Here is a 27,500-nt window from a genome sequence, read left to right as displayed (position 1 = left end):
CTTTTGGGTAAATGTTTTGTGGAAAGATGAGACCAAAGAGAGCTTTTGGATTAAACGAGAAGCGTTATGTTCGGAGAAAGGAAAACAAAGCATTCCAGCATAAGAACCTTCTCCCCGAACATGTGGTTAGTGTGTTTTTTTCATGTAGCACCGTGGTCCTGGACGAACGTTGTTTCGTTTCACGGCGAACTGTACCAGCTGTGTATGGCTGAAATGACAAAGCCACTTGAACTTGAACTTGGAGCCTGGATCTGACGCACATCTCATCACGTTGGCCAAAACATACAGCTCTGTTTTTAGACAGGAAAAACAGCGTAATAACATGCCAGAGTGTTGATTTTGCACAGCACCTTGCCTTCATAATACAAATCATAAAACCTAACTTTCCTTCTTTGACAACAAAATGACTAGCTTTAGTGATGAAACACGAATGTTGGTCTGATTAGCATTTCCCTTTGTGCAGAGTGAAAAGGGTAATGTGTTCTCTTTCCTTTTTCGACTCAGAGGCAGGTTATTCATCAGCACTCTCACTTCTCACTGTCGAGTGAACTTCAACACAAACGATTCCTTAACTCTGTTTTGATATTTTGTCTCTCTGTTTGTCTTTTGAAAAGCAGAAACAGAATATCGGGGATGGAGAAAGGAAAAGAGACGCCGACAGCAGACACCCCCAAACCACGCTTTGCCTCTGGCAACAAATGCTAATGTGTCATTTAGTGACCGCTGTGAGGCCTGGAGGACCGGAGTGAAGACCAGAAGAGGAAAAGAAGTGCTCGCCGAGATGAGCTTTACAAATTCAACAGAACTAAACGGATTGGATTATTTTAAGGGTCTACAAACTGGTCCTCTATCTGAGCAACCAAGAGAGGACTTCCTGCTTCTTCCATTGTACGTTTCTGGGTTCCAAACAGATAAGAGGCTCATCTTTAGTTATTACTTTTACTATGAACACTCAATACTACCTATAATCTTTAAAAAAAAAAAAAAAAAATTATTCTCTCATTGTTGTTCATCATAAATGTTCGATGAAGAACTCTTCAACAACTGATCTGCTATCAGAATCAGCTACACCAATTTCAATCATCCAAAATTCCTTTGAAGAACCACCAAAGAGCTCCGTAAATCATCAGAATCATGTGGGGTTTTCGAAGAACCATGTTGGCTGGTTCTAACTAGGTCCATTTACTGGAGAAAGAGCGACAACCGAATGATAAGCTAGAATAAAGAGTTCGAAGTAGAACCCATTTGTGAAAATGAAGAACCTTTTACACATCGAATAAACCCTCAAGGAAGCCTTAAAAACCCTTGTTTCTAAAGAAAATAAACACACAAGCAAACAAATAAATATTTTTTTTTACAGCACAAACGCCGAACAAAAAAAAAGACAGGAAATAGGTTGTCACCTTTAACCTCTTCAGCTGAACGCTCAGGGGCCAGAGCTCTCCGCTATGACGTTTGCTCATACACGTACATGCAGATACAAAATAATGATCGTTCCGGTTTTAGTTGATGTGATAAAAGCCTGTTTTCAGCAGGAACACACTCAGCTTCATTACTGCCTCGCGCTAAATGGAGTTCGGATGTTGCGCGTGAATGAGATGGCCCTGAAAAACAAATCAGGAAAAAAAAAAATACAACAATAATTGTTGTATAACAACTAAGTGTACTTTTTGTTCTTGGGCCTGCATTCAGCTCTTTATGGGAATAAATGTTGCCATGATGATAGGAATACGTAACATATTTGAAGAGTTTATCTGCAGAGCTATGGTACCATGATTAAAGGGATAGAATACTGTATTTACACAATTTCCTCATTCTATACGACTATATGACAATAACAGACTCAGAACACAGACTGCACTTAAATAGAAAAAAGGCAAACCTTTATTCTTATTAAAATATATTAATCGTATGACTTTGTTGTTTAGAAACTTACAAGTGTAATAATTCCCCTTTCGGCGCATCGATTTACAGAGAGTGCAGGTGATACCGTATGTTTGCACTGACTCCGCCCATCTTTAGACAGACAAACACCCCAGAGTGCATATTCATCAAGGCAAATACACTGCATGGACACTCTGTTTTGCTCACGGCGAGAGACAGGTAGAGGAAGACGGAGACGGAGATACAACATGAGAGAGACGAGTAGAGAAAGACGGAGACGGAAATACAACATGGGAGAGACAGGTAGAGGAAGACGGAGAATGAGATACAACATGAGAGAGACGGGCAGAGGAAGAATGAGATACAACATGAGAGAGACGGGCAGAGAAAGAATGAGATACAACATGAGAGAGACGGGCAGAGAAAGAATGAGATACAACATGAGAGAGACGAGTAGAGAAAGACGGAGACGGAAATACAACATGAGAGAGACGGGCAGAGAAAGACGGAGACGGAGATACAACATGAGAGAGACGGGCAGAGGAAGAATGAGATACAACATGAGAGAGACGGGCAGAGAAAGCGACAGACAGAGAGCTGGATAGACCGGGAGAGAGAGAAAGAGAGAGAGAGAGACAGAGAGAGAGACTGTGAGGTTCATCATCCTTTCAGATCAGTGTGCTAAATGATATCATTTCCTGCTTCTTGTCAATTCAATTAGACCACATGAAGCACAATTACAGCTTAGTGTTGCAGCAACAGTGTGAGTGTGAACACGAGCCATCTGCAGTACCAACTCCAAAAGAGGAGAGAGTGAGAGAGAAAGAGTGTGATTGAGAGAGAGAGAGAGAGAGAGAGAGAGAGAGAGAGAGAGAGAGAGAGAGAGAATGCTAAGTTCACCCTCTATAATAAGAAGTCAGATTGTAATTAAGATAGTCGCTGCTGCAGTGTCATTCTCAGGAAGAGCCACTTTGACAGCCACTCATTAACCGCTAGAGAAAGACGCTATAGAGCTATCAGATTCAGATGATAAGAATGAACGTTGGCAGACGTCGACTCGAACCATACGAATAACGACAACGTCCCATGTCCCGTACTTTACCGAAACCGCAATAACGGTTCAATTATTAGCAGGTATACAGGTATACAAGCAAGGTATACAGACATACAACTTTAACTCCGACTGTTACAAAGCACTGACACTGACGACTCCTTCCACAAATGCTCAGTTTTATGTTTGAGAAATGAGAACGTAGCAGAATGTGCATTACTACTGTATAAACCTGTGATGTGCTGCTGCGCTACTGTCAGAGCTGCTGTTCTAGAAAATTAACCTTCTGACCAATCAGAACTGAGAATTCATCAGCGCTGTTCAAACTCTTCTCATTTCCGGTGGTTTGGTTCATTAGATCTATTATGAGGATATTTCTAGAGAAATGTGAATATACACACCCAATCTCTAAGTGGTTACAGGGTCCTAAATGACTATTTGTGCTCACACACACACACACACCGGCCAGGATCACCCTGACCGGTGCTCTCTAGGGTCTCATAAGCTGCCAACACCTCTAAGAAAGCACATCGAACACACTTTCTCTATGGGCATTTCATTCCTATTCCTTTTATCCCTCCTCCTGACCCTGGGGAGATGAAAAGTGGCAGCATGGGAGGAATTTCCAGCCAGATGTTGATGGCACCGCCGGTAAACTTGCATCGGAGCTATAATAGACTTGCCAACTTTAGGATATTTTGTGAAGGAGTGCTGCATTTTAACATCAGAGCACATTGCCTCAAGTTCTCATTCAAAAAAGCAAACACAAAAACCCGGCAAAACGTTTACATCATAATGAGAAGAAACTTAAAATGCCAAGGCGTGGGCTCACGGAAAATTCATCATCATCATCATCAGGTTCATTTGCGGTCTGTCGCCCCCAAAAAGTATGGGAACGCCTGCCTTAAAAAGTCTAAATAAATAAATAAATAAATAAATAAATAAATAAATAAATAAACGAATAAATAAATAAATCACCTACACTCCGCTCTGTACATCACGAACAAAGACACTAGATGAAAAGTGATCGATGTAGAAAACCACAGACTGATCGATGCTCTGTAGTTATCCTGAATAAACAGGATCCATCTCTCCAACCAGAGCTGCTTTAAACACATTCAGGACTAGCTGGGTTTTAGGGTTAATACATTAGCATGCACTTCATAACTGAATCGATTCTTGTCTCCTACTTCTCTGTTTTTCACACACACACACACACACACACACACACACACACACACACACACACACACACACACACACACAAACACACACACACACACAAACTCACACCTTCGCCCACGAACTCTCACTCGGCTCCACTCCTAAGAGAATGAGTAAGCGAAAGAGGGTGGCTAACGCTACACAGCCTTTTTGTACAAACTCTTCATTTATTTCAATCATTTTCAACCTCTCTCTCACTCTCTCCCTCTCCCTCACACACACACACACACACACACACTGGTATGACTTTTTAATGCCTCAAGAGGAAGAACAGTTTCAAAGCCTCTTTTAGAATTCAGTCTTTAGCTTCATAACCGTGTGGGGCATCAATAGAATGTTACCCTCAGGACTTGACAATCATGCTGCTGAATGAGGTCTATTTTTAAATTCTGCCCCGTCCAAAAATTTTGACCATGCCAACTTCCTCCAATAGAAACTACACGTGCCTGCTCCCGCTGACCACACCTGATGATCCCACCCACCTGCTCCTGCTGAAACTCTGACCACGCCTACATGCACTGTTTTAGGAACTTCGACCACGTCGCTTGGCTCCTGCAGATAGTTCGATCACTCCCACCATAGAATATCTGTCCACACCTGGTAGCTTCTACAAAATCCCTGACTGAACACTTGCATTCCTGCTCTGATACTCTGGCCACATACATTTGCGCCAACAGATACTCTGACCATGCACATTTATTCGTGAAATACTGTGACCATGTCCACATGCTTCCATAGAATCCATGGCAACACCCGATGGCTTCCACAGTGTCCCTGGCTGCACCCTGTACTCTTGTAAAAACTGGCTCTTTCCAGGCCGTCGTTGACTGAGTCATAGGCCATGTTCAGTAGCGGTGCGAAGATCGTGAAGGCGAACGGTGAAAAGCCAGATGAGTTCGAGTCTGGTATTTCCCAGGCTCTCCTGGAGCTGGAGATGAACTCTGACCTGAAGGCTCAGCTGTGGGAGCTCAACATCACTGCTGCTAAGGAAATCAAGGTTGGTGGTAGCAGAAAAGCCATCATCATCTTCGTGCCCGTGCCCCAGCTGAAGGCCTTTCAGAAGATTCAGGTGCGGCTCGTGCAGGAGCTGGAGAAGAAGTTCAGTGACAAGCATGTGGTCTTCATTGCACAGAGGAGAATCCTGCCCAAGCCCACGAGGAAAAGCCGCACAAAGAACAAGCAGAAGCGTCCAAGGAGCCGAACTCTTACTGCCGTGCACGGTGCCAACCTTGAAGATCTGGTGTACCCCAGTGAGATTGTTGGCAAGAGGATTCGCGTGAAACTGGACAGTAGTCGGCTCATCAAGGTCCACTTCGACAAGGCACAACAAAACAATATTGACCTTTGCTGGCGTCTACAAGAAGCTCACAGACAAAGACGTTGTATTCGAGTTCCCAGAGTTCCAACTGTAAAGTGCAGATGGCAGAATAAATTTGTATACCATTATGTGCAAAAAAGTAAAAACTGGGACTTTGCCCATACTCTGACCACAGCCATCTTGTTCATCAGCTTCTCAGACCATGTCCATGAACTCATACTCACAGGCCTGAACAGGCCTGGTGGCGTCCACAAAGACCCTAACTGTTCCATTACACTCCTGCAGAAACCCTCACCACGCCCATCTGCTCCTGCAGAAACCCCGACCACGCCCATGTGCTCCTGCAGAAACCCCGACCACGCCCATGTGCTCCTGCAGAAACCCTCACCACACCCATCTGCTCCTGCAGAAACCCCGACCACGCCCATCTGCTCCTGCAGAAACCCCGACCACACCCATGTGCTCCTGCAGAAACCCCGACCACTCCCATCTGCTCCTGCTGAAACCCTCACCATGCCCATGTGCTCCTGCAGAAACCCCGACCATGCCCATCTGCTCCTGAAGAAACCCCGACCACGCCCACCTGCTCCAGCAGAAACCCCGACCACACCCAATCTGCTTCTGCAGATTACCCAACCACCCCCATCCAGGCCTGCAGAAACCCCGACCACGCCCATCTGCTCCTGCAGAAACCCCGACATTGCCCACCACGCCCAGACGACACAGATTCTATCTTCCGTCATCCTAAATGCGGAAATCTGCGCAAAGATTCAATATTCATCGTTAGAATTTTACACGTTTCGGTAAACGTTACCAGATTGTAACGTCCCAAAATGCGCTTGTTTGCACACTTGGACATCTGCCAGGTTGTATTTTTAATGCCTACCAAACCAAATCAAGGCATCTAACCTCAGGACCTTCCTGCGACTGAGGAATTTTATTGAACTGTACTAAAGAAATGTGCTTTCTCTTTGTCTTCTGACTGGCTGCTGATGAAAATATTGTTGGGGTAAGGGCAGGATCCATGTGTACTTGGTATAATTGTATTTGCAGCCATTTCACAAGAGTTAGTGTCAGGAGCAGGATCTTAAGATGAGCTGCAGCTCCACTTTAGTACAGCGTTAAGAGGGCTCTTCAGACACACTTGTACTCTCTTTCACACACGCACACACACACAGAGCGAGTGATCCCAGGCTTAGTAAAACACATGCAGGGTGACGACATATGCCACCTGCTGAAAGGCTTAATCCAGTATTTACATGTCTTTTCCATGGTCACTGTCATGGGACAGACTGTCTGAGTTTCTGACCGAGTGACAGAGCACAAGAAGGCCGAGAGTAACTCACTCAACTCTGACCAGAGTTTCCGATTCGGAAGAATTTCCTCGGATGAATTAGGAAACATCAACATAGCCCTTAGCATTGCTATCCTGCCTGTGCTTGAGGAGAATACTCGGCGATGGCTTTGCGAATGTCATGAAAATCAAATTCAGCAGGAAGACAGAAATAGGAAGAGATTTTGTATGCCTAGGAAGCATTTTGTATGCTTGTCAGGGTTCCAAGACGTGCGGTTAGTTTCCTGGTACGAGAGATAGCGCTGCTTTGGCTCCTTCAGAGACTCGATCTATTACAAATACACAGCAAAGTGTTCTGCATTCTCTGGAATGATAAAAAAATAAAATAAAAAATTATAAAGTGAAACAGGAACACAAGAAAGAGAACACAAACGAGAAGAAAGATACGGGAGTATTAATAGCTTTATAGATTTACATATGTTTCTATTAAATCTGAGCAAAAGTTATATAAATATCCATCCATCCATCTTCTATACCACTTATCCTTTTCAGGGTCACGGGGGAACCTGGAGTCTATCCCAGGGAGCATCGGGCACAAGGCGGGGTACACCCTGGACAGGGTGCCAATCCATCACAGGCACAATCACATACACACACACTCACACACCCGTTCATACACTACGGACACTTTGGACACGCCGATCAGCCTACCATGCATGTGTTTGGACTGGGGGAGGAAACCGGAGTACCCGGAGGAAACCCCCGCAGAACATGTAAACTCGAAAAATCGAACCCCTGACCCTGAAGGTGTGAGGCAAGCGTGCTAAGTACTAAGCCACCGTGTGCCCGATATACAAATATGTTAATTTAAAAAAAAGAAAAGAAAGAAAATCGCCATATTTCAGTGCAAGACCTTCAAAGTATAAACCGGAGACACAAAATAATCTCTGGAATAAAGGATAAGACTTAATTTAAATAAGACAAATAAAGTAAAAAAAAAATCATAACAATAAATAAACCATGTGGGGGGAAAAAAAAAAGTTCAAAACCCATTCAAACAGCAATAATGAGTTATGACTTTGCTGTGTGTTGCATCAAAAATATACAGATCTTTTCCCATTAATATTAATGAATAAAACATGCTTCTCCTTTCTCTCCCTCTGTAGCAGAATCATCTGGGAGTTTTATAGCCCAAGTGAAATTCTGACTGAAATATGAGCAGTACTACACGGTTCATTTCCCTCAAAACAAAAAAAAGTACTTGCACAGAGGCTCCCAATGTTTCAGACCGTGTGCACTTCATTGTGCGCCCAAAAGAATGTGGGCTCTGCGTTTTGAAAATGACTTCTTTATTGGACAAAGAAATGTACATTTCTTCAGACTTCTCTGCAATTCTTCACATTTAGCTGTAATTCTGCCGGGAGCGACGAGTGGCAAATCGCGCTCGGAAGCCGAACAGTCATTTCAAAAGCACGCACTGTTGGTTTATGCAGAACATTTTAGCTACAGTGGATGAGCAACAGATTTAAAACAAGTCCAAATATTGAACTACGCAATTCAAATATACACCGAGTTACCGTTTCATCACGTTCACCTGCCAGCCTACATTCTGCAGATGTACATTTACCAAACCTAACACTAGCCCATCTGTTGTTCTCCACCATGGATCACCGCTCCTCTGTGCATCAAAAAGAAGTGACACATTAAACATCCTGAAAATAGTACAAAACAAAGTAGGTAGTGACAGTTAGTACAATAATTGTTGATTTTCTGACATCTCCGTGGCGTTTTACTAACAAGCATGACAACATGGAATCCTCAGTCCACAGCTGCTTCGATGCAACGTAACTATTTTATCAATATACAAAATAAATATCTGACGAGAACATTAAAAATGGCTCAAAATGAAATCAGAACTCACCCAAGTTCGCGAAAAGAATTTTTAGTTGATGAAAAACCTGCAGGATGGTGCCATTTTTAGACAATTTCCGCGAGACCAAAAATACGGTTGCTGCCAATGCACTAACTTGCTAAATGACACCAAGCATCATTAATGTTGTAGGATGTAATACTATGTAATACCACTGGGCCATTATTTGTTGTACGATTCAAATAAATTAAAGCACAATCGCAGATGTGTCGTAAGCGTATTGGTCAGCAAAAAACAAACAAACAAAAAAAAAAAAAAAAAAAAAAATACCCACAAGCAATAAAAGATTAGCTCGACACCTTATTCAGCTCGAGATCGCTCATTCATTCCAGGGCTGCCTGCAGAAAGCCCCACGGCCATCAACCTTGACCCCGCCTGATACAGCAGTACTTAAATAGAAGCCGCGGAGTTGCTGAAGTTGCTCGAATGATAATGGTAAGACAGACCACTCTCGCATTTTTCCCCCGAACAAAACAAAGACATAGGCTTGTGCGTGCCATCAAAGAGAAAAGTCATAACTGACTTTGATTTGCCAGGAAAAGAAAAGAGAACATTTAATTATAAGCCCTAAAAAAGACAACAGGGACATAACAACATGGAAATGCTTTTATTGTCATTGACTAGGGCAGAAGAAAAGAGTCTCTCTCTCTCTCTCTCTCTCTCTCTCTCTCAATGAAGTCAGAAATATTAAGTCAACTTAGGATCTAAGATTTCGATATTTACTGTTGCCTGGTTAGACAACTATGCCTGGTGCTATTTACCTAAAGACTAAATGAACGTTTGCTTTTCAAACACGTTTTCTCAGTCGTATCGGAAAGCCGATTATTGATAGAGCTATTGTTTAAGATAACAGACTAAAGAAACGTAATGATGTAGTTATTATCTGCCTGTAATAAGTTGTCTCTGCGGTTTAATTGTATAACAAATGTCACCCGGATCTGCACTGAGGCTTCTGGGAAAGAACAAGAAAGGAGGAATTTCATACAATGGAGCTTTCCGGGAAGAAAACTATTAAAAGCAAAATCTTTTTTTGCAAAGCTTTTTCACGACCAAGTGCATCAATGAACATTTAACCGGCCCAACGTATATTAATGTGACATTAAGGCATTTCTTTAACCAATAAGTGTTATACATGTATGCATACAAAACGTCATGCAATACAAATCTATCATTATTAAGATCATGGCCAAACGAGTTTGAGATTGTATCAGGGTCCTGTGGAGTCCAGAGCTGGTTCTAGAAACTCTGGGTGCAATGAGGGAATACATCTTGGCCGGGATGCAGGGCATCATGCACACAAACACATTCATGCCTAGGGGAAATTTGGAGCCAGCAATCCAAATACTGGCATGGTTTTTGGGAGGTGGGAAGAAACCGGAGACCCGGGAGAAAACCCTCATGGACTCAGGGGGAATATGCAAAGTTCTATAAAGACAGTAACTCAGGCTCAGGAACAAACCAGTGCCCTGGAGCTAGAAGGCAGAGATGCTACCCACTACACCACCCAGTCTGTAATTAGTATTTTAATTTCACAATAATATAACATATTATAATGAGAAGAAACATTGACACTTTATTGGATCCAGAACCCAGTAAAACCGCCTAAAAACAGCCCACAATCAAGTTCTATGCAAATGAACCACTGCGTCCTGCAGTTTGAACAACAGAACACATTTGATATGGAAATGAAACAAACATTCATTGTTACTGGTTGTTATGTTGCATCAGTATTGCCTGACTCTTGTTTGGACGCACGGTACCTCAAAGGCATTTTGCAATCATGCAGCAGCCTCTTGATCATTACTGTGTGTTCAAAGCAATTGGCCTGCATGTTTGTCATTTCTCTTATACAAACACACCCACGATAGTGCAATGTTGCTTTGAGATTGTGATAGACACATCAAATGGCCTGAAACAAAAAAAAAAGACTGTAATGTGTCATCTGAATAGGCCACGTCAAAGGCTCGCTTGGCAAGGTTTGAGTAGTTCCATACTCTTTAGAAGCCGTCCAAAGCTGGCCAAAAACCGGCTGGCGCACAGCAGAGTCAGCCAGGTTCTTGGCATGGACCCGGTGTGGGAGTGGTGCAAAATGGATTGGCAGGAGAACGCCAAAGTGAACACCTGTTCTTGCTTTAACAGGGAGCACTAAACAGTGTGTTTCTGCATTGCTTTTAACCCTTTTTAAAGATCAATTTCATGACACCGGTTAACAGTGTATTCGGATTCAGCAGAGGCTACCAACAAGTGAAGAACTGCCTTACCAGCCTGCTTAATTTTCGGGGCTTGATAAAGCAAATAGTAGTTGTGTATTTGATACGGTCTAATCGGGTTTTAGAACGTCCCTGGCAGCCCGCAAATCCCTCGCACGTACTCTTCAGTTTCACACCACGGGCTATACGATGCATAAAAGAAACAACTTGGCTTGACACCAGTCAAGAAGCTTACTGAAGCTTTGCAAATCTCTATTTTGGGCGAAATAAAAGATTGCTACAACTAGCTCAACTGAACAGTGGGTTTAAAAAAAAAAGGGGAAAAAAAGAGAAAGTATTCTTCTTGGCTGAACGCTCCAGGTGTGTTAGTATAAGTGTGTGGAAAAGTGCAGCTAAATTTGCTTCACTCAAAACCTGGTCTGACTTTTAAATTAAGGTCTAGAGGTAGTCATGGAAAAAAAGGTGAGACACGTTGAAGCTGCCAGATTCGGTGTACGTCTGTGGGCGTGAGTGTGTGAATGAGAAAAAAAAAACAACAACAGAGAGGTGAGTATGTGTTTGTGCCTTACACAGGTGACAAGTTAAGGAACTCTGATACTGTTATGCTTGGAGGGGGGCATTTATTTATTATTGCTAGCATGGTTTGGCTCTATCTGCCCCGTTAGAGAGAACCGTCACTGCAAATCAATCAAAGGTTCTCTTGACTGATCACCTTAATCCTATAATAAAATCATTTCCATCATAGTAGGCGTGGTCTCTTCCAGGGTGACTCCACCCCCATCTACAGGACACGAGGGCTCAGCGAATGGTTTGATCTATATGAAAATGTTGTAAATCATACGCGATGGCCTTCACGGTCACCAGATTTCAACCCCATCGAACATTTGAGAGATTTCAAGATTCAAGATCACTTTTACTAGCCGGACATGCTTGTTTTGGAGTTCCGGAGGTGTACAGAATCTATCCCAAGGTGCACTGAAGATGTTCTAGTGCTGCATCTTTGCCCAACACCTTACTAAGACGCTTTACTTTGGGGTTTTCCTTTAATTTCTCGCCCGTCTATTGGCTAAGAACTCACCCATCCTTTTTTTCAAGAATGAAAATGGGAAGTCGGTCAGCTGTTGTGGAACAGATCTTACCCAGACGAACAACACCGCAACCATCATCCCTTACCATCTCCATTTCTACTGCTTTATCCCCAAGCCACTGAGAAAACCCTTACAAACCATCATGCACACCGCCATCGCTGTATTCCATATCACTTCCATTCCATTGTCCTTTGAAGCACGACAAAGCTGTGTGTACACACATACACAACTTTGTATCATACCTACACTTGAGTGAACACACTCAGGACCACTCACTCCACACAATTTTCACGGGTCACCAAATGGTTGACCCAGTGATATGAAGCTTTATAGATTTGATTTTTATTTTTTTTTCCTGATTTAATACCTAGAGAAAGCTTAGTGAAGCTTTCCATATCACCAAGGAGAGAGCTAGTTTAAGGCATGTATACAGTAGCCTGGGCTTTTAATAACGAAGTATACTCCTGCTTTGATGGGTGTATGCTACCATGTCTGATTATAGATTCAAGAGTTTAATGTTAGACTTTGTTTATGATAACTAAGCAGTAGACTGGCAGTAGACTTCATTCTATTGATCAGAGATTGATTAGTGAATGTTATATAAAACAAACAAATAGCATTTGGCTGCATCACAGCAATATGCCGATCCATATCAAGCCAATATTTTGTACACCACAAAAGTAAAACGTTCTATCTGTTCTATTTCCCAGATGTTGACTTATAGTGTTTTCACACCCAAATTCTTTACAGTAAAGTACTATCCAGGAGCAATTTTTATCATTCATTCATCTTCAGTAAGCGATTTATCCTGGATGAGTGCATAAGAATACACCCTGAATAAGTATCATGCACATTCAGACCTCGGGGTAATTTAGCATTGCTAATCCACCTAAGAGTATGGTTGTGGGATGCGTTAGAAGACCAGAGAACCTGGAGGTAACCCACAGAGTGGCCATAGAGAGGACCTGCAAAATTCCTCACAGATAGTATCCCAAGCTCGGTATTGAATTCTGCCTGCTATATGACCGTGTCTAATAGTTCTTATACATTTTTTATTACGTTTTTAATTATTTATTATAACTTTTGAACTATTTCAAATGTTACTTTTTGCTCAACACTGGTTAGTAGTTGCCTTGAAACCACTCAAGTGAAGCTACTTGCTTATGCATGCATCCAGAAGTCATTCCATCTCCACAGTATTAAATTTGCATTTGACTGATGCTTCTATAGAAAATGACTTACAGCTGAGATCGGGCACAACTGAGCTGTCCAAGAGTTAAGAGCCTTGCTCACGGACCCAACAGTGACACGTTGAAAACACTGGGATTCGAACTCAAAATCTTCTGATGAGTAGTCCACTTTATTCGATGCGCAGGCTCATGATACATTCCACACTGTACTTCACTAACTGTTAGAGGAACTGTTCAGTTGGACAATAAAAAAAAACAACCAGCTTCCAGGACTGCACTAGATTCAAAAGCAACTTTCACACTCGACCAGATGTACCAAACTCTCAGAACTTACAGTTCCACTACTGCAAAAGTCTACAATTATGAAAACATCCTCAATTCCTTCCTCCGATTGCCTTCATCTGTAGAAATTCAACGCCTATGAGAAGCCTGGTGCCCCCTGCTGGAAGACGTCCAACCCAGCAAGCCATGATCTCCCCCTAAGTCCTCCACTCTTGCAGCGGAATACTCATTGGAGTAGTCATCGACGTCCTGCATTTCTGTAGGATTGGTCAATTAGCCATTAGCCCCTACTGACAACTCTTTAGACCTTTAATTATTCAACAGCCCATTTGAATACTAGATCTGTAATCAGAAATAGTGCTAATTATTAAGACGCATGTCCCCATGTCAACTTCCATACATGACAAGGTGCAGTCATGGGTGCCATCCTGTGGCCCATAATGATTGGGATAATAAGCGACGATGACAATCGCCTGCAGGATCTAATGGCAACGACAAGTGAAAGCGTAATGATGTTAATGACTATAACACATCGTCCCAAGAGATCCTGCATCGAGATACACCGACGACACTTTCACAGGATAAATTGTGCTGATGCAAAGCCTAACATCTGAGGATAATTTGCTTATAAAACCGGTAGTAGCAGTTCAGTTCATCATTATTCAACTTTCAGATCATACAGACTGCATCCTTTGCTCTTTATAAGAGATAATATCATTGTTTGAGAGCAGATGATTCACTAATCTCAGTAAAGCATGACAACACATTCGATACAAGCACTTTCAATGCTTATATTAGGGTTAACTGAGGGAAAATTTTCTTCAATTTTCAGGCTTGGGACTGCTACAGATGTGTACATACTCTGTTCCATAGTCTTTATCAGACTTTTATTTTATTTCATCTCTCTGTCATCCACTACTCAAAATCAATCTCTGAGAAAAAGCTCTAGAAAGTCTCATGGCAGAAAACAATTCCAGACCATACTGTGGCGAAGAGGAAAACGAAAATGGTGATATAGCTTGAGTAGACCATGACAGCCTTCACTGTAATCTTCTATACCCCAGAGTGCTGTTGAATTTTGGATTCTGATTGGACAGAAGGTGATACATTGTCTATAAAAGCAGCTCTGACTGTAGTGCGTCAAAAATAAATAAATAAATAAATAAAATCACAAGTTATAATAATAGACTCATTTTAAACCATCATCATTTATATAGTATCAGCTCGTTCAGAGGGACTTGCATGGTAAAGTTTTCTGGAGACATTTATTTAACATTAACGGAAGGAGTCTCCAGTGTCAGCTCTTGGAGGTAAAGCATTAACTTGAAGTTTTCTCTTCAGGACAGAGGAGTTACGCTTTGATTTTTTTTGTGTGTGTGTTAATTATATTAAGACAGAAAAATTCTGTTCCTTAATTAAAACACAATTGTAATACTTATATATAGTGTACCTTTAAAGCTTTAAACTAATCATGGTCTATTTATGTACCTACACTATATCCACATTTCAAGGTGAAAGATACATATAAAACACAAAAGTTTGCATGTGACAAGGATAGATACAGTTTAGCTCTACTTTTCTTTTCTTTTTTTTTCTTTTTTTTTTTACTGAGAGTGCATGACACACCCTGGCAGCTGTTATTACCCCAGCGGGAAACTATGGAGTCACAACATGAACTCTGTACGAGTCCCTTTAATATCGATTGCAGGATTCAAATTAATAGGAATCGGGGAATGGCTTCACACTGTTGTGTTCCTAGTGAGAATAACATCAAAACGATAAACCACCAACTTCACCCTCACCCAAGAACAATTCATCGGAAATGATCATGCTGAGAACTGAATCAACATGTCACCACCTTCTAGATGTGAAACAATGGGAATTAGGTTGCAATAAAATGTTCAGTTCTACTTTTCCAGGAGGGACTACAATAAGAACTGGCAAATTAAACCAGAGGTCTACAATTAATCAATAACTTGATAACAGATTATAGATTCAAATGTTGATCCTAGTTACAGGCCTGGTTATACACTAGATGTCACAGACTTCAAGTGAGCTAGCATTCGAGATTTTAAGAGCTAGCATGAAATGGAATTCTCACTACAGGAGTTCCCTATGGCCCGGTACTTGGTCCGCTCCTGTTCTGCTTATATTCTAAATCATGACTGCATCATGTGCAGAGACCCTTTGGTAAATGATTCTCCATCACGTTTCTGGAAAAATCACAGCCATTTTAGGACTCGGTTAAATCAGCCGTCTATTAGAATGTCAGGACAAAATGATGGTACAGATGGGATGGCTACGCTGTGTTTTGCTAACCGTGCAATATGCTGTGAATGAGATGTTAGCTAATCGGGAGAGCCACAGTAACCAGATCGAGCAGGGTAACATGGTTAAAAATGTAATGTTGCAGAAAGCATTATGGAGAGTATAATAAGGTATTGATTGAGTATATTCCAGAGTAAACAGAATAAATCCTTAATTAATAATCTGAATAATTTCACACTCCCTGTGTTGTCTAGTTTATGTTTATTGGTCTAGCCAGTGATGTGCATATAGACCTATTCGTAATGCAAATGAAGATGGATTATGTTTATAAAAGTGCTTCTTTAAAGACTTGTCTCAGCATAGCAAAAGGCCTGAGGTGGACAATATAGGTCTAATTATTTAGCACATAATTCTGCAATGTACCGCTAGCATAACTTTCGCTATTCCAGTATCATCTTTAAAGCTCCTATGAGTCACACTGATCCTTGAATCGATTCGGTTTTATTAATAGTACAACAGAGATGATATATAAGCCCGTTTGTTTAATTTGTTCTGCCTTTCATCACAGTCAATTGATTTACACCATAGCCTTCAATTACATTTTTACGAGAGATTATAACTTTTTTTTTTTTAATCCTTTAATTTAGCCTAAAATAAATTTCTTTTGAAATTAGCGAGCCATTCAAATTAGAAGCAATCTCTCCAGTGATATCACAGAGTCCGTTGCTTCTGCTTATTTTATGACTGAATCTAATCCCCCTTTATGACCTCAACGGTGAGAGTAAAATATATTTTTAAAAAAATAAAAACCTCAAGGTCATCATTTTCTCCTGACCACTATCCATGGCCATCGCACTGCAACAGGGCTGAATGCTCCCGTTGAAAATCACCACTGCCAAAGCTCTTAAAAGTCTGTAAAACTAATGGCCTGGATACTCCCATCTCCTGTACGCTGTGTCAAGTCATTACAGGGTACCAAGTCATTAGCTGATGGTGCACCCATTAATTATGCCTAAAGAGAGATGGGGAGAGGCAGAAGAGAGATGGATTGCATATAGATGGTCAGTACTCAGGGTGGCTCTCTTTTTTTTCTGCTCTACTGACTTTGCTTCCATTCTCTGTCAAAACTCTGCTGAGCATTTAAGGTGTGAAACTAAATGTATCTATGGCAATAGATTAGAGCAATGAAGGAGTCCCGGTGAAAGAAAAAAAAAAGGTATATCTAGTCAGCACCTTGACCAGGATAATGTGTTCTAATTGCAAGCAAGCCATATAGAACCCATTTCTTATGTTAGAACCATTGACCATACAATGGTTAACCAGTATAAACCTACTGAAACTGGCATGTCTAACCAGTAAAAATAAAGTATGTGATTGTCTGGTGCTGGTTTATCTGGTCAGTGAGCTATCTAAAGAATTTCATGAGACCAGCACTAACCAGAGTCATCCAGAGTAAACCAGTTGGGACTAGTATTAATTGGTCAGCGCTATAAGCAAGCTGAAAACAGGCGGCCTGTGCTAACCAGAATAAACCAGCTTCAGCAAGCTGGAACCACAGCATGAACTTCTTTAGACCAGGAATATATGAATAAAACAGCTAAAAAAGTGAGCTGGAACCCGCACGGAGAACCCGACCAGAACGAAGCAGAATAAACTAGTGAGCTAGAACCAGCATGAATGTTACCAGACCAGCACTAACAAGAAGAATAAAGCAGCATTTTTTGGTTTATGGAACTTAGTCCATTTAAAAGCGCAGTAAACAATTTGTGCTTATTAAAATACCTTAAAATGCATTGTAAAAGTCAAAGAATTAAGAGTTAAGAGTTAGTGCAGTGATACAGTTTTACATTCCCAATTTTACTAAATCTTTCTTAATAATGTGAGCAAGTGAATACAACACTTCGTCCGGTACCATTTGGTTTAGGTACTTTTTCCCCTGATCAGACATTGTATTTTTTTGTCCACACGCACAAATAGATACAGAAAGTACCTCAGGCATGCTGGGAGAACACATTAGCCAATCACAGGTCAAGATATTGACATTTTTTTTCCCTCAAAGAAATTCATCACGTCACTTGATTCACTTCCAGAGCCCAAGTCAGTGTTATAAAACAGCACTAATTGCAGGTTCAGAAATAATTGCTTCCATCATTTACTGCTGAATCTGATGCCAGCTTGTCAGAGGAAACACTCTTGAGTCAGAACAGTTTCACGATTTGAAATCATGCTATCTAAAATTCTTCAGACGGAGATTATGTTGTATAATATACAATAACAAATCAAATTTGTTTGCCAAAATTCACTGACACTGACAATAAATAAATAAATAAATAAATAAATAAATGAGGTCAAACTAATTAGTGTGCTTGTGGGAATTTATTTACACTGGCCATTTTTTCTAGACTTAATTTGCAATGTTGTTTAATGATTACACATTATACAACTTGGTGTGGTGCAATTCGATTCCAAAATTACATTAAATAAATAAATAAATAAATAAATAAATAAATAAAAATCAACAACAGAGTTACTGTTACCATCAGAAAGTGTTTTGTTCCTCTTATACCACAGCAATTTTCCAATGTATATATTTCTTTATCAAAGAATAACACAAAGGTTTTATCTTATAGTTGATATTTTTAAAAGTATACATTCAATATTGTAGAACATCCATGAAACAAAGTAGTTCATATCCTTGAAGGTATTGTGGAAGAGAGGGATTTCTGAAACTCAGCAACTCACAACTGGGGTTCCTAAGGGATCAGTTCTGGGTTCTCTGCTCTTTTCTATTTATACTACATCTCTGGGGCCTGCGATTGCTTCTCATGGCTTCTCCTATCACTGCTATGCCGATGACACCCAGCTCTATTTGTCCTTCCAGCCTGATGATCCATCCGTCTCAGCACACATCTCTGCCTGCCTGTCTGACATCTCAAACTGCATGAGGGAACACCACCTTAAGCTCAACTTGGCAAAAACTGAGCTTCGCATTATCCCTGCCTGCCCCTCAATCAACCACGACCTCAACGTACAGCTAAGCTTAACCACACTCAGGCCAAGCATGACAGCCAGAAACCTTGGGACGACTTTCACTGACAACTTGACCTTTCAAGACCACATTTCAACAACTGCACAATCCTGTAGGTTCATTCTGTATAACATCAAGAAAATACAACCTTATCTCACCGAACAAGCTACACAGATACTAGTCCAGGCACATGTTATCTCAAAACTGGACTACTGGACTACTCCTGGGCCTCCAAGCCAGCTCCATCAAACCCCTTCAGATGATTCAGAATGCTGCAGCACGCCTCGTCTTCAACCAGCCCAAAAGAACCCATGTCACACCCGTCTCCCTCCGCACACATCAAATTCAAGGCCGTGATGCTCACATACAAGATCTTGTCAGGAACAGCACCCCGCTACCTCAGCTCTCTCCTTGAGGTTTATGTTCCCTCACGCAACCTGCGATCAGTTAACGACCAACACCTGCTATAGTGCCTACTCAGCAAGGCAAAAGGTCACTTTCCAGAACCTTCAAACTGACTGTCCTTCAGTGGTGGAATGAACTTCCAACCGCAACCCGGCCTGCAGAATCTGTCACTATCTTCAAAAAACGACTAAACATCCACCTCTTCCATGAACATTTAACTAACATTAACTATCTCCTTACTTACGTTAGCACTACTTGTATTGTTCTCCCCTTGATATATCACTTAAACAGTAATAAAACAATTTCATCTGTTCATGTCGAGTGTCCCTGTGAATGAGATGTTACTATAGTAACGATAATGTATTAGAGCAATTTGAAGAAAATGAATCCATTCCCTCTGACCAATCAGAATCAAGGATCGAGTACTAAGTAGTTTAAAACAATTTCTAACAAATGTTAAGACAGGAACGTGGATAATCCACTATTTTCCTGTTAGCGGTGCTAGAGCAGTAAAGTTGAGCATGAGAGACTGTTGAATGATCCCACCCCCACCCCCCCAAAAAAATCCCTCCTTCATCTCCGACGGTCTGATTAACTGGTATTTCACAGCATGCTAAGTAGGGAAAGGGGCTGACGCTAACATTATGGCAGGCATTAGAAGTGAGGCAGCCAAACACACGCATGGTCGCTTCATGCACAGGGAGTTTCACAGTTGATTGTCCTTGAAAATTAATCAGAATGAAATGACAAAGCTGCGGTGGCCTATCAGGGATCTGAAGAGCACCAGGGCCCGAGTTCCCGAGTGGAATATTTATTGAATGTGCCTTAAGTGGCAACAGATGATATCTGCATTCTGCCCGGACACCGGGGATTCAAACTGTCATGGTCAACAAGGCAAGACCTACAGTATGAAATGCAAATGTAATGGTTTCCAAGGGGCAGGACACTTGGAGACAGACTCCTGCAGTGCTCTAAACTCTGCTGACGTGTTTGGATGTTTTTGGAGCTAATGATCATCAAAGGTAGCACTAGTGATCCGACGGCATGCTGGGAAAATCCATCCATCTTTCTGAATCTGTGTCAAGGCCTGAGTAGTCATCCAAGTGTCCAAACGTACACTTAGCGAGGAAAAAAACAGGCCATGTGAGCTGAAACCATCAAGCACGGAATTCAGACCATGGTGCAGAACACGAGACAACCACAAGAAATAAACACTATCTGTGATGCATTTTTTTTTTTTAATATATATGAATATTTCGGTCTGTCCATGCTGCAGGGAACGTATGCAGAACGCAATTTCATTAGATGGCTGTGCAAAAAAAAAAAAAAAAAATACAAAAAAAAAAAAAAAAATTGAGCAAATGGGATTGAATAAAACCAAAAAAGGAGAGGCAGATATATGGCTTGTTTCACTTCATTAGAGAGAAGCGGGTGGGAGGAGAGATGAAGATGGAGAAAGACAGAGAGACGGAGTGATGGGAAGAAGGAGGGAGGGAAGGGAGTGTGTGTGTGTGTGTGTGGGGGGGGGGGGGGGGGGTGTCGGATTCAACTGTTTGTTACGTTTAAAGTATCCTAGCCAAATCCCGAACCCTTTTGAATATGAAAATGTACCAGACACTGTGAGAAATCAAGCAAAAGAGAGATGGAAAGAAAGAAAGAAAGAAAGAAATATATATATATATATATATATATATATATATATATATATATATATATATAAAAGAAACGAGCGGAACAGAATAGCATAAGCAGGAGGAGGAGGAGGATTGAGCAAGTGATGGCAAGAGAGAGAGAGAGAGAGAGAGAGAGAGAGAGATTGTGTGGAGGAAAGCGAGAGAGCTCGGCTGAATTGTGAGTAGCTCACGACACTTAGTGAACAGAAGGTGTTTCTGCATGCACTGGCATTGCACTACTCTGCTGCAAGGGCTCCAGCTCGTCTCTCTCTCTCTCACTCTCTCTTTCTTTCTCTCTTTTTCCCCTCTCTCTCTTTTCTCTCCACAAACCAGCCCTGCCTTTCAGCCTCTATGCCTCAGCATCTCCGCTCAGCAACAGCCTTTTCCTCAGCCTACACGAAATGAGTGAGTCTCAAAAGAGGGCGCACTGGAAACCGAACTGAGAGGACTCTGGACTAGCAAAATTAAAAGAAAAGAAAGAGAGAAAGAAAGAAAAATGTCAGAGCAACTAGCATTCATCTGAGACGAGCACTTATTTCTGAGGAGCTGCCCACCGAGAGAGTGATGACTGGTCCGAATGGATACGAGCCACGGAGCTTGCCGACAGCTTCAAGTAACGGACTTTAATTTGCGCCGACACTTCAACAGAGTCGGTTGCACAAAAAAATACAGCGGAGGAAAAAAGAGTTCTGTTTTGACTTCCCTCTCTTTGTGAATGTGTGTGTCTGTTTTTTGTTTTTTTTCTTTCTTCCCATCCTCTCATCTCGCTCTAATCAGCACAGCAGTCACTGCAGAGAAGCAGGAGAGGGAGGACTGTGCTCATGCATGCAGTCTGGGCATCTTGCATTTCCTGCGAGTGCACTGAATGCCACTCGGATTCCTCCTCTTTCTGGCTCTTTCACGCGAGGAGAACTAAGACATTGTAAGTCTGCCAGATTCTGGTAGCTGCTGAAAAGGAGGGGGGAGGCTGCATTTGTACCACACTGGGATCTTTTTTATATTCGCACCTAATTATTGCAGGCACAAAGGGAGCAGCTGAATAGAGGTTGTCAGCCTCTGGAAAAGGGGTGAGTAGGAATCCTGTTTTATGTGATTTAGGAAGAATGCTTTTTCACCCTCGGCTGTATCTCCTTTCGCTTCCCAATCTAACATGATTGAAGTGACTTGCCGTTTCCCCATATTGACTCTTTTCTTTTCTGTTTGGCCAGATTTTCTTTCACTCTGAGTAATAAATCACCATCAGCCAAACCACATTAACTAAACGAGAGAAAAAAACAAAAAAACAACAACAATAATAATGTTGCTCAAAATGAGACAAATCTAAAAGATTCAATGAACTTCTTCTTCACGACACTGCAGGATATTCATGCTAATGGATTTCCTTCTAATTGGTCTGTATTTAAAGTGGACGCTAAGAAAGCCCCCTGGGTTGTTACTGTGCTCTCTGGGCATCCTTTTGAAAATGGTTCCCCTGGTGGGGGGGAGCTGTCCGAGGCTGTGCCGCTGCGACAGCAAGCTCCTCTATTGTGAGGGGCTCAACTTGACGGACATTCCCCACAATCTGAGCAGCGCCACCGGCTTGTCCCTGCGGGAGAACAACATCTCGGAGCTGCGTGAGGGGCACTTTGTTGGCCTGTCGCAGCTCACCTGGCTATACCTGGATCATAACAACATCGAATATGTGGAGGAGAGCGCCTTCGAGAGGCTGCGGAGGATTAAAGAATTGGACCTGAGCACCAATCGGATAGAGAGCCTGTCTAATGGAACCTTCAGACCCCTACCCAATCTGCGCATCTTGGATTTATCATTCAACAGACTGCAGTCCCTGGAGCCAGACCTTTTCCATGGGCTTAGGAAGCTTACTAATTTGCATTTAAGGTACAACGCCCTGAAATTTGTGCCCGTACGGATCTTCCAGGACTGCAGGAGCATGCAGTTTCTGGATTTGGGCTACAACCAGCTACAGAGCCTGGCCCGAAACTCATTCGCTGGTCTTTTTAAGCTGACTGAGCTGCATCTGGAGCACAACGAGCTAGTAAAAATCAACCTGGCCCACTTTCCCCGCCTCATCTCGCTGCGCACACTCTACATGCGCAATAACAAGGCCACCATTGTGGTCAGCACCCTAGACTGGACCTGGCACTTCCTGGAAAAGATCGATTTCTCAAACAACGAGATTGAATACATCGAGCCGCACGTGTTTGAGAGTGTGCCCAACCTCAAAGAACTCATGCTGAACTCAAATAAGTTGACATATGTGGACCAGCGCATTCTGGGCTCCTGGACGTCCCTGGGCAGTATCACTTTGTCCGGGAACGCATGGGAATGCAGCCGCAATGTCTGCGCCCTGGCCGCCTGGTTGAGCAGTTTCCAGGGTCAACGTGACAGTGCCTTGCAGTGCGCCAGCCCGGACATGGCCCAAGGCGAGGACATCCTGGATGCCGTTTATGCCTTCCAGCTATGCGAGGATGGCATCGAGGCCACCACACAGACCTTCACAGCCACTAGAGACCTGGCCAGAGGCTCCATTTTTAAAGGTCCAACCAGGACACCATATGATTTGCAAGACATGGAGGGTGGTGAGGTGGTGACCAATTCCTTCACAGTGACTGCAGCCACCGATGACCTGGACAGCACCATGCAGATCCACAAGGTAGTGACCGGCACCATGGCACTCATCTTCTCATTTCTGATTATAGTGCTCATGCTCTACGTGTCTTGGAAGTGTTTCCCAGCTGGGGTGAGGCAGATGAGACAGTGCTTCAGCAACCAGCGACGCAAGCAGAAACAAAAGCAGACCATGCAGCAGATGGCCACCATGTCCACTCCCGAATACTATGTTGACTACAAGCCCAACCATATCGAAGGGGCCCTCGTCATCATCAATGAATATGGATCCTGTACTTGCCAGCAACAGGCATCTCGGGAGTGTGAGGTGTGACATTCTGGCTGCTGGATATCTTGCAATCACAAATTTTCTTGGATCAATGTACATGGGACATGCTTTTACACTGCATCACACTGTGCTGCTTTCTCAAGGAGGCTTGATGGCACATTTGGGGGAAAAAAATAAATGGGACAAGGCCAAGGATTTACTGCTAATATCAGAAGCAGCAGTGGGTTTTGATGGACCTGGTTTTGGGACTGGTTTACAAGCAGGAGTGAGAACCTTTTGAGGAATACAGGGACTAATCAAGGTCAAGTTGTGAAGTGTGGATATTTGAGCTTTAATATGTCTTTCTACTACAGAAGATTTAAAGCTGATGAGGACATTGATGAAAACATGCTTTTTTTCATTGTGGTATCAACAATCTAAATGGGTTAAAACATTGAAATGAGACGAGTCTGTGTAAAATATGTTCAAATGCAGAAATGCAAGAGTGGGAAATAAAAATACAAGAAGCTTATCTTATTTCTTTTGTAAACTATGGAAAAAAGAATCAAAATGTTTAAATAAATAATAATAATAATAATAAAAAAAAGAAGCAATTCACAGTAGTCAGGTCTGGAAGTAAGTCTAAGGGTAGGTGTGGAGGACTGGACGATGCTGTATTTAAACAGGTGATCTCGTCACATCGTTCGGAAATGTCAAGCCTCAGTCTGAAATTCAGAATTCAGACTTACCCCCTCGCTTTCTCTCTCTCTCTCTCTCTCTCTCTCTCTCTCTCTCTCTCTCTCTTTCTATCTCGTTCAATCTGCTTCTCACCATATGTGAGGGATAATCACTGTGCAGATTTGATGTTACTGTTGTGGTTGCTTTTTTTATCTACTCCCATGTCCCTCTCCTTACAGATTAAGCAAATTAGCAGAGGAAACAAAAAAGGGACACGTGACCTATTCAGATCAGACGGTACGTCGTCTGATTACATGATCAAGGCGTGATGCGGTTTGCTGTTGGGGGGAAAAAAAAAAACCCCAGAATGAGTGTGTTTTAAAGGCTCAAACCTATGCCTATTGCTTTCCTGTGCTTGACAGTGGTGAAATCAGAGCGAGACAAAACTAAGCCTTAATGTTCACTTAGAAATGAAGAGATGGATAACCGGCAGATCTACTGTGAATCTTTGAAATACGACTCTATATATATATATATATATATATATATATATATATATATATATATATATATATATAAAACAGTCCATTCTTTCCTTCTTTCCTTTGAGGTGTTTGTTGAGAGAATATTGGCAGACGTTGATGTGCATCAAGTGGCACTGGCAGAAAGAATGTGGTTTTGTGAAAGAAGGTGTAGACTGCTCTCTAGTGTCACAGCACCAGCAGTAGCGAGAGCGAGCCCTTGACGTTTCTTACCTTTCGATGTGTGAGATTGTGTGTGTGTGTGTGTGTGTGTGTGTGTGTGTGTGTGTTCGATGCTCAGCTGCAGAGTCAAATCTGGCATTCGGAACACACAGGATGAGCAGTGGACGTAAACAAGAGAGCTCTGAAGCGAAAGTCTAGTCTACGGTCCCCCACTGCCACGGTGAAGGGGCTCGAGCTAAAGGGGTCCGAATGTGTGAGCAGCTGTCTTTATATCGGATTATTTGAGTGTGGATCGAGAACTTCATATTCTAGACTGTTCCTTTTGCATGTGTGACAAAAAAAAAAAAAAAAAAGGGAAACTGTGAAGAGATCTGAGCAGGGATTTTTATAAACCTACAAGCAGACAAACCCCAAACGCCATCAGCACTTGATTTAAATTAAACTGTTCTATTTTCACCACTGTATTTCACCACAAAGAGCTAAGCCAAAATAAATTCATGAAAATGTATTCCGATTGTTGTATATTATGCAGAAATGTCACGCCTTTTCTTTCCTGATGGATCCCGTCATGCTCCTTATATGGTCATTTGCTTTCACTTTGCTTTCTGCGAGGATATTCGTATTCAAATGCTATATAAACATGTTTTGAGGTAAAAGTCTTCTGATCCTTGAGCGAACTGATTATTTCTGAATGAGTCCATGTTCAAACACACATCATTTCAACCGGCTGTGAAAAACCAAGGGCTAGCCTTTAACTAGGAGTCTCATCGAGTGGTTGCAGATGCAGGATGACGGATCGTAAACCGTAAGCGAGGGAGGAGAGCATTGTTGACGCTCATGATCTTCTTTTCATGCCGCTCCATTGAGTTCCGAGAAACAATAAGCTCTGAATAACACAATACCAGCATGGCCCGGCTCCACAAATAACAACAATGGCTACGTGCTAGAGATTTGCAGAGGTCTCTCGCATGCAGTTTTACTCGTTCTCACTCTGTAATGATGAATATGCGCCTACCCCTATGATGATCTTCCTTATTCCCCCTCCCACCCAGGTCTTCTGTCCTATTTATAGGCCCCCATGGCTTATTTATACTGTATCAATGTTTCATGGTGTGGTAACTCTGCGGCCAATGTTGGGTTGGCAGTCGTATTGATTTCACCTCCCTAGATTTCTGAAGGGTCATGAATATTTGAGGAGGTGGGCTGCTGGGGCTGAAGTTGAACCGCAATTGCTACTTCCTGTTGTGTGTGATGCAAAAGCTGCACTGGAGATTTTGCTTCCACCAGAGCTTATTTTTCTCATAATTAAAATGGAGTTTGATAAAGTTAATAACAGATAATGGTAATTATCATCAGCCACGATGCCCTCATACTTCCATTTTTTTTCCCCCTGGGAGCACTAGACTTCAGTCGTAGCGAAAAAAGCCAAGAAGGTCACAAACTTAATCAAATTTGCCATATCTGTGTGAAAAGGTTATGCCAGCAGTGAACTAGTAGGTGATGAGTGTTTTAATTAGAGGCTAAAATTTCCCCCACTCCATTGGATTAGCGTCACTACCACTTCCCCGCCCACGATATTCAGGTTCTGTGGGTGGTTTTAACACCGTCCTCTGAGATTTGACGGTAAATCACAGTATGGTGGCCTCATAAAAGATTGAAGAATTATAAAGTCAAACTAACAAACAGCAATAACACTAGATTATATTAAGAACATATATTTATTAAATTATATATTTAATACATAACCAGCAAGTTTAATGTTTTTATTTTACTTTTTGGATAGCTGAAAAAAAATAAAGATCAAGTGTAGGGAATACTGAACTGAAAGGAATACTGACGCGTAAAACATACTGAACTGAGAGGAATACTAAAGTTTAACAAATATTAAAGTGTAAGGAATGCTGAACTGAAAGAAATACTGAATACTGAAGTGTGAGGAATACTGAAGTGTGAGGAATACTGCAGTGTTTGGAATACTGAAGTGTGAGGAATACTGAAATGTGAGGAATGCTGAAGTGTGAGGAATACTGAAGCGTGAGGAATACTGAAATGTGAGGAATGCTGAAGTGTGAGGAATGCAGAAGTGTGAGGAATACTGAAATGTGAGGAATGCTGAAATGTGAGGAATGCAGAAGTGTGAGGAATACTGAAGTGTGAGGAATACTGAAGTGTTTGGAATACTGAAGCGTGAGGAATGCTGAAGTGTTTGGAATGCTGAAGTGTGAGGAATACTGAAGTGTGAGGAATACTGAAGTGTTTGGAATACTGAAGTGTGAGGAATACTGAAGTGTTTGGAATACTGAAGTGTGAGGAATGCTGAAGTGTGAGGAATGCTGCAGTGTTTGGAATACTGAAGTGTGAGGAATACTGAAGTGTTTGGAATGCAGAAGTGTGAGGA

General features: G+C 42.0%; 2 protein-coding genes and 1 pseudogene across 3 annotated transcripts in view; 2 read left to right on the top strand and 1 right to left on the bottom strand.

Annotated features, from left to right (window-relative positions):
• ctnna2 (catenin (cadherin-associated protein), alpha 2) overlaps window positions 1–27,500 on the bottom strand; it is a 291,101-nt gene that overhangs the window by 72,246 nt on the left and 191,355 nt on the right. Inside the window, exon 1 of one of the 2 annotated variants that reach the window (XM_017460860.3) lies at window positions 13,242–13,519. The exons of the other annotated variant lie outside the window; for it this stretch is intronic. The gene's annotated coding sequence lies outside the window, so the exon portion shown is untranslated. Of the gene's footprint in view, window positions 1–13,241; window positions 13,520–27,500 lie in introns of those variants that run through there. 2 annotated transcript variants of the gene reach the window in all.
• Window positions 4,952–5,603, top strand: LOC108260506 (40S ribosomal protein S7-like; annotated as a pseudogene).
• lrrtm1 (leucine rich repeat transmembrane neuronal 1) lies at window positions 20,978–24,252 on the top strand. The gene is made up of 2 exons (XM_017460863.3): window positions 20,978–21,912; window positions 22,054–24,252. The coding sequence occupies exon 2, from the start codon at window positions 22,212–22,214 to the stop codon at window positions 23,784–23,786; it is 1,575 nt and encodes a 524-aa protein (XP_017316352.1). The 5' UTR covers window positions 20,978–21,912; window positions 22,054–22,211; the 3' UTR covers window positions 23,787–24,252.

The sequence above is a fragment of the Ictalurus punctatus genome, chromosome 29 (genome assembly GCF_001660625.3).
Source record: "Ictalurus punctatus breed USDA103 chromosome 29, Coco_2.0, whole genome shotgun sequence".
NCBI classification, from domain to species: domain Eukaryota; kingdom Metazoa; phylum Chordata; class Actinopteri; order Siluriformes; family Ictaluridae; genus Ictalurus; species Ictalurus punctatus.
This window is presented reverse-complemented; position numbering and strand designations above follow the sequence as displayed.